The 13,846-nt window shown below is 32.2% G+C and overlaps 1 protein-coding gene across 6 annotated transcripts in view; it reads right to left on the bottom strand.

Annotated features, from left to right (window-relative positions):
* RhoGAP100F (Rho GTPase activating protein at 100F) overlaps positions 1-13,846 on the bottom strand; it is a 128,554-nt gene that overhangs the window by 47,752 nt on the left and 66,956 nt on the right. For all 6 annotated transcript variants that reach the window (XR_001343053.2, XR_001343054.3, XM_067045769.1 and 3 more), the window contains 2 exons: positions 6,046-6,144; positions 3,896-4,066 (listed from right to left, as the gene is read on the bottom strand). Coding sequence is in view for 4 of the 6 variants with exons in the window: in XM_067045769.1 (XP_066901870.1) it covers positions 3,896-4,066; positions 6,046-6,144 (270 nt within the window). In the remaining 2 variants the exon portion in view is untranslated. The remainder of the gene's footprint in view (positions 1-3,895; positions 4,067-6,045; positions 6,145-13,846) is intronic.

Here is a 13,846-nt window from a genome sequence, read left to right as displayed (position 1 = left end):
TTTCTGGAAGGCTGTAAATGGCAGGTTCTGCTTTTTTGGGTTATTGTTAATTGAAAGATTAAAAATTATAGGAAAATAAAATTCTGTGGATGTATTAAATTATTGCACAAAAGGATAAGTATATAAATAATCATTAATAGTATAAATAAGGTATTTATATTGGATTAGTAGTGTTAGCAAACTAAAATGAAACGATAAAATTTTATAACAAACAAATAATAAGAAAATATAAGAAATTAATTAATATAATATAAACTATACAAAATAAAGGAGAGGTCTTCTTTAACTAAAATAAAATATTCATGGTTGATAGTAAATCAATAATGTCAGCTGGATGTAAACGAATAATAATGTCTATCTCAATTTAAGTTGAGGAGGAAGGTTGTATAGATGATAGCCATAGAATGACAGCAAAGTATTATTTGTAGATCGCAGTCCCCTTGTAAGCTGAAGATGTAGGCCGTACAGATGATAGCCGTGTGAGGATGAAGGCAAAGTATCAAATTTAGATAGCAGTCTCCTCGTAAACTGAAGATGACAGCAAGGTATACTTGTATATCGCTGACACAGTGTGACACATAAAACAACAAGTGCTGAGTGTTGTAGTGAGAACTCACAGTCTAGGGTTTTTAAACATATGCTGCAGATAGTGTTTTGTTATAAAACATCAGTGCTATTAATTCGTTATTACAAACACTAAATCATCCACTCGGACAGGAGGTGTGGTCTTTGTCCACTTTACTCTGGCTTGAAGGGTGTGTAATATCTCTTGCTAATCGGTACATTTCGTCTTGTGCCTCATGTTTGATATTAAATGGACCCACAAAATTCACTCCTACTGATATGAACAGGCACCTTAAGTTATTTGGGTTATGGGAAGAACTGCCATAACTGGGCTATTCAATTATGCCTTCCACTTAAAGCATCGCAAACATGTCCAAATTTATTTTATCTTAGCAGCAAAGATGAAGTCATATTTTCACATTAGATATGACTGTTGAGCCTTAGAGCCCAAATGAAAATATGTTGGGTGTATTTGATCAATAATGAGGGAAGTAAGCCTTGCATTAGGACTAAATACTATAGGATGTTTGGTATCATAAGGTAATGATGCATTAGACAATCTACCACCAACCCTGAGAATCTGAATTGAGTCTTTAAATACGGCTTGCATTTTGAGATGGTCTTAGGGGACTGAAAGTCATAATCATCTTTACAATACGCCTGTTGAGTTTCACTTATCAGGTGAAAGGCGGCGTGACCTAGTTCTTTTAGGTCACAATAACAATATAGGTTCACACACCTTATTATTCTCCTGTTGAGAGTTATTTAGAAAACGGAACACAAAGGCTAGGGTTTTAACAAATAATGTAAATGTAGAAGCTGACTCTAAAAATGAAATCGTGAACATTGTAGCCTTTTAGGTTGTGATTAGAGATTGATCTATAATTTTATGCTTAGGTAAGATTTGGACCGCAGATGGAGTGTTTGGAATAACCAAAGGAAATTCCCTGATCCAGATGAGACCTTGCCACCACTAACAAGTTCCTTAGGCACAACTGCTCTTGAAGCAATATCAACAGGATTCTGATGAATGGTAAATGATGCCACTGAAGGGATTCAGTGTACTTTAAAATATATCTTACCCTATTGACATTGAAGATCTTAAGTAGTTGAGGATCAAGCTTGAGGCAACCGAATACTTTTGTTGAGTCGGTTAATACGAGAGCTGTCCAGAAAGTAACAGACGTTTTGGCCTATCGTGGTGATGTGTGGAGGTAGAGCCGCCATCTTGGCATGTTCTAATGTTCCTACTTTCAGTATGCATCCAGCTGTTGTAGCTTGAGAGCTGTGCTTTTCTCACTTTGCTCTCTATGAGTCATCAAAATGTGCTCTACAATAGAAAATCCTTCCACTTATGATGTGCGGTCTGTGATTCGGATTTTGTTGGCTCGAAACAACAGGCCTGTTGAAATGTATCATCAGCTTCGTGATGTTTACGGGCAGGGGATAATGAGTGAAAGCCGAGTGAGACAATGGTGCATTGATTTTAAAAATGGCCGTACCAGTGCTCACGACGAGAGCCACAGTGGTAGGCCTAGCCTTATGACTGATGACTAGGCAATGCAAACCAATGACAAAATTCGTGAAAACCATCATTTCACGATTACACAACTGTCAGAAGATTTTCCTCAAATTTCACAGAGTTTGGTGCATCAAATTGTGGTGGAGAAGCTTGGTTACGACAAATTTTGTGCTTGGTTGGTTCTGAAAATCCTAACGGAAGACCATAAGACCACACACGACCAATCGTATCCGGGCACTCTTGGATGGTTTTGGATGGGAGATGTTTGATCATCCACCATACAGCCCGGATTTGGCACCGAGCGATTACCACCTCTTCCCAGCTATGAAAAAATGGTTCAGTAAACAACACTTTGATACTGACGCCGAACTGTAGTTGACCAAGCCTGTAGTTGAAATCGAAGGCGGCAGACTTTTACTAGAATAGTATTCCAATCACCACATCCCCAAAAATTGTGGAGATGGTACCAAAATTATTGACCAACTTAATACTTGGCTTAGAGGATATGATTTAGAAAAATAAATCTGATCCCAATAGAAAATCAATTGGTTTTGATTCCCAAAATCCTTCAGCAGAAGGAAAAGAGCAGATGGATTCGATGTGATACTGGGCAAATTTGAATTAATTTGTGGCATAACTAGAGCATTGCATTTAATGGTGGTTGAGGGCTCCTAGATTGATGACAACCAAATGAGCAAAAAAAACCCTCACCTATTTATCTTAGAAACCTTTGGTGAGTGTTATGGCTATTGTTGTTACTTTACCCAAGAAATTGTTATACTAGATAAATCAAGAATCGAAAAACCTGAGAATAATGACAGGAAAAACCAGGAGAGACAGAATTCTACAATCCACATGTAATATCACAAGTAGACCTCTGCATGAGATCATTAATTTTTTTTTTTTAGTCAGGTTCAAAATATGGTGCAGGATAGAAACCTAAAAAAAACAAAAGGTCAGAGCAGTAGATATAAGAGAGCAACATCAGACAACGGACCAGGTCAGAGTCAGAAAAGAATGGTAAATTTTCTATGAAATCTATACAGTACACGATAGATGAGAAAAAATTAAAAGAAGTAAATCAAAGACGATCAAGAAAAATACCTGAATTGAGTAAAGGATTGTAAAACTCAAACATTGATATATGATTATAAAAAAGAAATGAGTAAATATGTGATTCAATAATGATTTCATGCACAAGGATTTTAGTGACAGGCCAGTATAATGTTCAAATTACAGAATGAAAATTATTATATATAGAAGAGATTAAATAACAAGACCTATAGTATAGAAAGGGGTTTGATCTAAAAATAAATTATTAAAATCACAAAAACTGATAAAAATGTTGCTTGTTTAGGACAAAATGAAATAGTTTGATTTTTATGATAGAACTCCTTGACATTATGAGGAATAGTAATTTATTAATAATTGTTAAGCTGTTCTCATACCAGCTTGCCAACCAAAACATTTTTATGGAATTCCTCGACTTTTTTAGGTCTTTTTCAGAAAAAGTTTAAGTCATAGAAATATTTATATTGCCACGTAGTATGATAAGATATGAAGGGGTGAGAAGCCAAGGGATGGTTATTATTATTTTACCAGGGATAATTTCACCATTTTGTCAATATTTAAGCATAAATTTGGAAAATATCAAAACATCTCATTTAATTCTCTAACTTCTCCAGGTTCAAAAAATTCTCTAACTTTTACAGGTTTTCCAGAGTAGGACACCCTATACTCGTATAGTTAGAAAAATAACTTTATTTTAAAAAAATAATAGAACAATTATTTTTTAAATGACCATCATACCTGTGACTGCAACCAGGGCCTAGCAGCCTGAGCAGCAGCCTGGCCGAGGCTCTTAGTGTCAAGAAGACGAACAAGCATCTCCCCTCGTTTGTCAACAGCTTCCACTCCTTCTGTTGAATCATTCTCAATTCTCTCAAGCTGGCGGAAGATCTCACTTGAAATACCACTAACCTACAAAAATAATAACATTTAAAGTATTATAATAATATTAATCAATTTTTTTTTCTCTAAATAACCCAGAAATATACATTTTTAAATATTCATAAATTCATTATTTATGTTAAAAGATATTTATGAAATCAAAAACAATCGAAAATTTCAACCAGTGTTTTAACTACTTAAATGATCCCATATCCAAAATGGAAAAGTTTATTTTACAGAACTACCTAGTAAAATAAATTTTTCATATTATTTCTTAATGATAAAATAAAAAAATTGAACTCCATAGGAAGTGACAATTCATAATGAAATATAATAAATTGATATTAACTCCTCGACAATTAAAATAAATACAAATTTTAAAATTTTTCCCAAAAATTAACACCAATAAATATGTACCAATATGAAATATTATTAACATTTATGAAATATTACATAAAATATTTAAATGGCACAGCTCTAGCCAAGCATAGTATTAGTAATAATCATAAATTTTATATAATGATAATTAAAGTAAAATTATACAGAAAAATTTAGAAACCATATAAATTTTGGTCTAATATAACAATTACATAGGGAGATAAAAACTAAAATGTTGTTAGATAAGTAATTTCTTTTTTAGTTCAACATGACGTCTCTGTTGGATTACATCCTTAGTAGAGTGACTCTAGCGCTTAACGAACTCAGTCGTATCAGGGGCATCATCTAAGTGGAGTTAGAATCTTTGGCACAGGCGGTGACAGTTCAGTTTATGTCTCTGTTGCGAGTCACAAGGGCATATAGAAGTGTCAGGAGGAAGAATATCAATCAACCTCCTCCAGCAGGAATACTATCGGCACAAGGTGAAGACCCAAGCAGATGGAATAGGATCCTCTGAAAAAACACAGAAGGAACTGATGGTGGATGACAACCCCAAAAGGAGCTACTTTAAGGAAGTACTTCCCAACCAGTTGTTCATGTCTCGAAACCACATGGGTTCTCTCAGACTCCTGAATCTCACAGCTTCTCACGGGGTATGAGAGTTTCCAAGCAAGGCGATGGAGACAGGGCGATATGTTCTGATAGAAAGCCATCCCTCAGATGATGACGAAGTAGAACTACTCTTACATAAGGCCTTTGTATTCCAGAGGAAGGAAATAGTTGCTCCACCAACTTCTTCTTGGGTAGGAGACAAGGAGGTACATCAGAGAGGCCGTCAGACAATAGAGGATGATGGATAAACTTAAAAGAAGAACAAGCAGTCCGCACAGCTAATGAAAAATTATATAAATTGTTTTGATTACAACACTGGATTGTAGAACAAGGATGCATTTTTTCCTCCTATTGTTAAGAGGCAGGATAGGGTGACACAAATAATAATAACAACAAAATAATAAATGTAGATGTAAAATGTAATGTTTCTATATTAAATATGGATGGAACATACTGTAATAGTAAAGTAGAATGTGTATAAGGAGTAAATAATTAAATGAATCATTCAATAATAAAAAATTTTAGATATAGCAATTTGCTAATCCCAATATTGTTGAAGGTGGGAAAATAAATATATATTTATATATCTGAAAGATTGTTAATGAATGTTCCTGAACTTATAAAATAAAATGGTATACAGATTCTTTGGTGTAAGTTTTTTAAGTATTTATTATAAAGAAAGAAGTTCATTTTTTAAAACGTTAAATAAAATAACTTTCTCTTCATTATGAAATATTATAAGTTGACATAAACTTCTCATCAATCAAGATGAACCAATTCTAAATTTTTCCATGAAATATGTAAAATTTTTATCCAAGAAAGAAATAGATCAGTATAGTAACACCATGATTAAGCTTATCCATAAAAATCAAAATAAATCAGATTTTTATCATTGTTTTACTTGTTTCTTTTTAAATCTAAGAACAAAATGGACTTATTGTGTTACCTAAATTGTGTTGCTGATACTGAAGAGATCCCCCCAATCCCAGAGTACTAAAAAATAAATGCTGATAAGTTACCTTCCTGAAGTCAGGTTGTACAACCATTGGAGGGGGTTGCTTAGAATTAGGCTGCCTCCTAGGGGAAGTTGCGAGATCTGGTGTAGCCTCTCGCCCGCTCTGAAAAAAAATAAAATAAGTTATAGAAACTACTTTTAAAAAAATATTTTCTTAATGTATCTGAAGGGATGATATTGAAAATAGCAATCAAAAATTAAATAAATACTTTATAGGATTTATGATTATGGAATCATTATAGTGCTATCATTCAAATTAAAACATGGAATTGGTTTTATTACAATCACAGAATAAATTAGTAGTGATAAAACTATAGATACTATGATAAAACAAAATATAAATAATTACTGAAGAAAGTTAATCACTTTGTTTGAAATATAACCACATAATAACAATAAAAAATAAATATAGCAGAGAACATTCTGATCTATCAAAGTGAGAATTTCAACAATAAAGGAAAACAAAAGGTTGAACACAAAAAAAGCAAGAATTTGAAGGAAAAACTCCTATTTAAGAGAAACATTAAAATTGAGACATATCCTTTAAACTATACGAGCTTTTTGTTGTCAATTATGTTAAAATTTTATACTGTGTTGTTTTGTGTCAGTGCTGTTGTGTTGATGTTTTTGACATTTCTACAATTACTCTCATGTTGCTCAATCCTGGTTTTTAATTTTTTAGAAGTCTCTCCTATATAATTATGTTTGCAATTTTGTAGTTTGTAATCTGTTTGCTATCAATGGTAAAGATAACCTGGTTTCAAGAAGGTATATTAGAGTTTAGATCTCCTTATTTTAAATTATGTTTCGAATTTTTAATCATAAGAACTTTGTTTACTTAAAAACTTTGGAAGTATATAAATAATCCTATTTTTTTTTTTTTTTCTTTTTTTTATTTATTTATCGTAATTTACAACTGTATAAACAAATACAATAAGTAAATATGTGTAAATATATAATGTTTCAAACACTTGAAAATCTGGAGAAGGAACCATCCAATGGTGGTATTTTAAACATTAATTTAAATTAAAAGGTCCCATGGTCATCTTCTTTTCAGACGTCTCGGACGGTTATCAAGGATTGATAAGGATGAGAGATTAAGAACTAATGGGTTAGGATGGGTGAGCAGTTTGCAATGAAAAGACGCATATCTATTTCAGGCTAAATCTGAAAGGAAAGGGATATTAAGATCTTTGTGGATGAGTTTATTTGTGACGTAATAAGGAGCATCAAGGATTTTGGATTGTAAGGATAGGATACTGGAGGAATTTGATGGTTTGGTAGAGCCCCATAGCTCAATTCCGTATGTCCAAATTGGTCTGTTAGCATGGTATATAATAATTTTGTGTAGTGAATGGGAAGTTTAGAGTGTTTGTCAAGTAGGTGTTTTTTATTATTCTCAACTTGCACATCGGCTCTCATAAAAAAAAAAACCTAAAATTCAAATTGTTTATAGTTATTGAATTATCAAGTTATAAAGTAAATACACAGTAATTTTAAAATTGAATAAAACAAATAATCAACATAATAGCGACAAAATAAAAGATAAAACAATAATAACAGGTAATATATTAGAATATCACAAAAAAAATAAAAGTAAAAGTAAACATATCAATCAAATAGAACTCTTTACGATAAATATTTAGTTTTCCATTGAGTTACTTTTCCATGGAACAATATTTGTTTTACAAATATAGGAAATATTTTACCAAATATGTAAACTACTATTATAAGGAAAATAATCTTTTATGCTTCAAATGGAGCTCTGATAGATCTTTAAGTTCAATGTTAACCAAGATACTGTTTTTCAAATATCAATATTTTTTCCAAATAAGTTTTTAGTTATTACATCGAACACAATCCGCACTCAAATACAGGAGGCACATGATCCACATTTAGAGACCATATTCAGATACAGAAAACGTTTTTCTCATGAAAGATGGATCAGTGTCGAGTTTAAACTCTATAAACACTTTTTAATTAAAATTAATCACAACGTACAGCAGAGTGTGTATTCTTGTCCCACAGTTTGGAATACATTCTGTGGACGAGTTTATAAGCCCGCCTGTAGATAAGCTAGTGAGGGAATTTTGTGAAAAAGTAGGCACCAACGTTGAGAAAACACTCCTCGATTCTTCATACAGATTCTTCACATTTCTTTCATACCTGCCCGTTTGAATTCGGGACCCGCCACCATTCAGTAACTAGCTAAATTTTCAAATTGTAGTTTTCGTTTCCTTCCTCAACACTTTACAACCTTCAAAATATAGCACGAAATGACAAATCATTTTTTAACGTTTCCATAATACTTATTTTATTTCGTGAAAGTAGATTCCTTGGCAGAAGTGCAGTTTTCGTGCCAAAACACATGTGGTTTTCGTTGCCTTATTTTGGTTCATTATTACTCACACATGAAATAATTCCTCCTGAACATTTGAGCTTTTACGGTTCAAGATGTGTAAAATCCCGAAATCTAATAACTAAAATCTGTCCCATCCGTCATCCACTGTCTTATCCGAAACTACTGGACCCATTTTATCCAGATTTAGTACAAAGGTTACAGGATACCAAGAGAAATAATTTACATCACTTTTATAACACTGATTTCATTTATTGAATATTGCTTCTGACAAAACACATGTGGTTCCCGTGGTCTTACGTTGGTTCCTTATTATCCATAAATGAACCTTAGTAATCGACTAAGAAAATTATTTCTCAAAATTTGAGGTTTTATGGTTCAAAATACGTGGAGTCCTAAAATGGAATAACAAAGATCTGTTCGTTCGCCATCCCATGTATGCTATCCACCATCAGCGGCTTTTTCCCCCTAAAGTAGTTGGCTGATTTTTTTTTTTTTTCAAATTTGACACCAGAGGCACTGATCATCGAAGGATGATCCTAGAACCTAACCTTACACTCACAGTCCGCCAGGTAGTTTCAATATTTAAAAATGATTAGAGATAGTAAACTATCGTATAGTACTTTTAGGTTGTTTTCCGAATAACTGGACAAATATTCATCCCTCGGAACAATATATATATGCTCATTTGAATAATAATAATAAAGGAATTATATTTGCCGGGTGCAGTTCCCCCAATGCCCAGTTCGTGGCCGAGCGAGTTAAACGCAAACTGTGACAGACTTGGACTGGACTAAAAGTCGACTTTTATTTCTATGACAGTTCAACAAAATGAAAACTTGTTTGAAAACACTGTTCTAAATCAACAAAGTTTTAAAACCTTAAACCTGTTTGGTATCTTAGCTAGTCTCCCTGGAATACTATATGTTCTGCAAATGACCGGCTATTATAGTCTTCTATAACTTAGACTGTAAATATTAGAAAAGGCTCCTGCTGAGTTTTTTGATAAATAAAATAATTATCAAATTTACATTTTAGTACCATACGTAAAATCCTTGATGCTCCTTAATACGCTAAAAATAAACTCATTCACAAAGACTTTAACATCCCATTCGTTGCAGATTTGGCCCAAAACAGATATGCGACTTTTCATTCCAAACTCCTTACCCACCCTAACCCATTAATTCTTAATATTTACTTATTGTATTATTGTGTACAGTTGTAAATTACATTAAATAAATAAATAAATAAAAAGTTTAGTACGTCGACGATTTCTTATAATAATTTAATGTAGCTAAAACCTTTGGACAACTCTAAATAACAAAAATATAAGAATTGTCCGGATTAGAAAAACTGGTTTACTATAAAAATCGAGGCAATATTAAAGTTTTTGGTCCTCCACCATATTGTTTCTAGATGCTTGCTACCATATTGCTTCCATTGGATGACAGAAGAAGAGTTTCGTCGAAATAAAAAGTTATGATATAACAATACAGTTATGATAATAAATTATTTAAGATCCGTTTTCACGTGACGAGCTGTCAAAAAAACTTTAACAAACAGGTAACTTACACTCCTCACATTATTTATATAATTTAATAATATGAATATCTGGACCTAGTTGCACCATATACTGGCTCATGGCTAGAAACCACAGCTGGAATTTTTTTTTTCAAATTTCAGAATCTCTCGAATACATTATTAATTTTTTATTATTATTAAACTTCCAGTTTTTAATTGTGTATGAAAAAATATTTATCTTATTAATCAATTTTAATCTCTTTTTGATACTGATGCAAAAAATATTTAGATTGTGTTTAAATACAATTATTTCAATTATAAGTATTTACAGATAATCATAAAGTAGGTACTTGATAATCATAATTAAAAAGGTATCATAATGAAACAGGGTGGCTATGAAACGATGAGATTATTAGAGATATGATGCCCCTCTCTTAATTTGAGCATTTAGTAAATATTTCTGGATCTAAATAAAAATTATAAGCATTATAAGGAGGATGGGTGATGAGAAAAGATCTACCATTTGGAAATACACCATCAGCTGTTTGGGCGTGATTACCATGACAACGGTACGGTCATGCGCAGGGTTAGCCCAGAGGCAAGTACCTGAGATCGTTAGAACCTACTTTTACTAACAGACTGACAGCCTAAGTCGAGTCAATCTAATTATCCTAACAGGGCTTAAACTGTTCAAACCATTGGCAGAGGATCAAGGCAACCGCGGCGGTTTACACGTAGTATAAAATGCATTAACTGATACATAATGCACACATACGAAAGGGAGAAAAAAATAATAATGATGGTAGCTGAACAAAGATTTTGTAATTTAGTGCATACTTCACTGAACTTTTTTTTTTACCCTGTAACTATTTCCAATGCGTATTAAAAGGCCACGTTCGATTAAGTCGATAAGTATAATTTATCATTCGATAATTTTATATATTTTTGAAACACTAGGCACTGTTACAAGCTAATTCTGCGGATGTTGGCAAACAAAATGGATGTTCCAATTTTAGAAACCACATGATATATCAACCTATCTACCGATATTGATTGTTTAAATCCCCGACTTTATTAAGTTTTTCATAAACTAAAAAAAATAAGCGTATTAAAAGATTTTTGTAGGCCTTGCAGCTTTGACCTAACTTAACATTCTATAGCTCGTAAGCACTTGTCAGTAATAAATGTTATAATAATAATCTTTATTTATTCTGGGATTGATCCTTTAGAATAATTTACAGGCGTCAAAATTAGGCTAGAGCCTTAGAGTAAATTGCAAAATAGAGATGAAATTACAAAATGTCATAAAATAAAATAATACAATGAATCAAAAAAGATATAAATAAACAACAATAATTAACAGAATATATAAAATAATGATAAAACAAATAAAATAAAACCACTTGTTATATCATAAAACATAAGATGACTTCTGATAGTAAAGAAAAAGAAAAATAATCATAAAAAATCAAATACAATTAAACTAAAAAATAATAAATGAAAAGAGATAATTTCTGGTAGTGTACATATTTACAATTATAAACGAAAATCTAAGACATAAAATATATAGAGCTTTTTTCAAACTTTCAATGGCTATTCTTACGGAATTGGGTGGACAGAAGGTAGTCGAAGATACGGGATTTGAAGATTGGAAGGGTATTAGAACTACGAATAAAGGAGGGAATAGAATTCCATAGGGAAGAGGAACGGATGAGGAAAGACCTACCAAAGGCTGCGGTTCGATGGGCAGTTACATATAAGTCTGAAGGCCGTGAGCGGGTATTGCAGGAATGCACTGAGGACTTAAATTGAAGGATATCTGATATGTACGATGGACGGCAGGACTGGTTAACTTGATAGAGAAAGGAAGCAAGGAAATATTTACGACGGAGGAAGGGGTTATAATGAATAACTTCGAAATATGAGGAAATACAAATATTGCCATATATATTACTGCCTCACCGAGGCAGCAATACAATGCCTAAGCAGTACATACCTATTTCTGTTCAGCTAAACTATCTTACAATAAATCTCTTTCATTACTTTAAAAACCTAAATTAGAAAACTAGTTTATGAAAATTAAAGTAAACATTAGATATAGTTTAATTCAAATTAAAAAAGGAAAACTATCCCTTAAATTCCCGACATTTTTTTCAAATTTCGCGGCAAGTAGACAGTTGCTAAAACTATAACGAAGAAATAGCAATCCAGTAATGAAGTTTTTAAGTTTGTGTTTGAGCATGTTGATAATTTTTAAGGTACATTGGAAATTATAAAGGAATAAAAACAATTAGGTTAATAAATCAAAACATCTAACAACCTTCGTCCCTCAACTTACAGCCAAGTTACTGGTCTGACAATTAAAACAGAAATGATCTTTTCCTGGTCCCGCATGATTAGTATGAAAGAATGTATTACTACCATGGTCCTAGAAAGTGTCAACACGAATATAGAAAGAGTAAAGTCATAAAAGTCTTTATAAAAAATCTAAAAGGCGTAATAAATTTCACAAAAGCAATCAGGAATTAACTTTCGACAGTTCTAATTAAATTTTGAATGTCAGTCATACATAAACTTATTTCTTAAATGAAATAAAATAGTAATTCAATAAAACCTCATCATTAGTTCGACAATAATACTAATATAATTTTGGCAAATTCGTCATTTGTTTTTACTTGTCATTCCTTCACAACCTTCACAGGGTTTGGCAATTTATAAATAACATTATAAGACAGCCATGTATACATTTTTTTCCCCAATTAATTTTAATACCCATTTCAGTTTTCCACACCGATTCGAAATTGACAAATTTTTTATATTCCTGAAATTCCCACGTCTGTAACAATGTTCAAATAAAGCCAAAACCACAGTTATGAACTATTCATTACGTAATTGGAAATTAGTTCACGGAGTAGGAATAAGAAATGGGTAAACGAATGGTATATCTCACGTATTTCTCATTTTTAACGTATTATTTTCAACAATCTATGTATAAACAAACAATTTAACCACGCAGCACGATGTAAATAAATTAATTAAAAATCAAATATTTTATGGTGTTGCTATTTGTTACGGACGGAGGAAAGACAAACAATAAAAATACGCGTTAAAGTCACAAAAGTCTTTGCACATCACGAAGTAACACACGACAGGGCGGTTTTGGCGGGATTCATAAGCTATCTGCTTACTATGCGAATGGTGTGTAAGGTAACCGAGCAACGAAAAGCTGAAATAACAAAAATTAGAGACGAAGGAATGAGACAAGTTTCTTCAGTTCCTACTGATTATGAAAGAAAAATAAGAAGAAAAAACACCGTTATTTTCTCGATCTTGGACAGTAAATTAAAGTCTTAAAATTAGCAAGCGAAGTCTTTGACTTTAATTTACTTCTTTGAGATCAAAGAGTTCTATAAATGCGGGAAGATTGGGTCCGGTCAAGACTGACGTTTCGACGTTTAAAACTTATTATTTCTAAATCTCAAGTTATTTGATCAAATATGGTAGATTATGGCAAATGTAAAACAAGTTGGATACTTTATCGATAAATTCCTATAGATTATGATATTATTTATGGAAAGTGGCAATACCCTTGGAACAGGGTTTGATACTATTTGGGAGAATGGCCCATTAAGCCCACCATGTTCCAATACTGTGGTAGCCATTTCAAAATAAGTAAAAGAGAAAAACCCATTTACTTTAAAAATTATTGGTTTTCTCTCTCATCTACAAAATGTTGTTTACTGGATTTAGTGTGTTATTTATGTCCATGAGAGTGCTCTGTATGATTAACACACAGTCACAAACACCCAAAACTAACCAATTTGAAATTAATATAATACTGATTAAAATATTTGAGCCGTAATGACACGTAACAGAAGTCTAAACAATTCGGATAGAATGCATACGAAAGATTAAGTTTATATAT

Source organism: Halyomorpha halys, unplaced genomic scaffold (assembly GCF_000696795.3).
Source record: "Halyomorpha halys isolate HHAL.00 unplaced genomic scaffold, Hhal_1.1 Scaffold238.1, whole genome shotgun sequence".
In the NCBI taxonomy this organism is placed as follows: Eukaryota; Metazoa; Arthropoda; class Insecta; order Hemiptera; family Pentatomidae; genus Halyomorpha; species Halyomorpha halys.
Note: the sequence above shows the minus strand (reverse complement) of the source record. Positions and strands in the feature narration are given on the sequence as shown.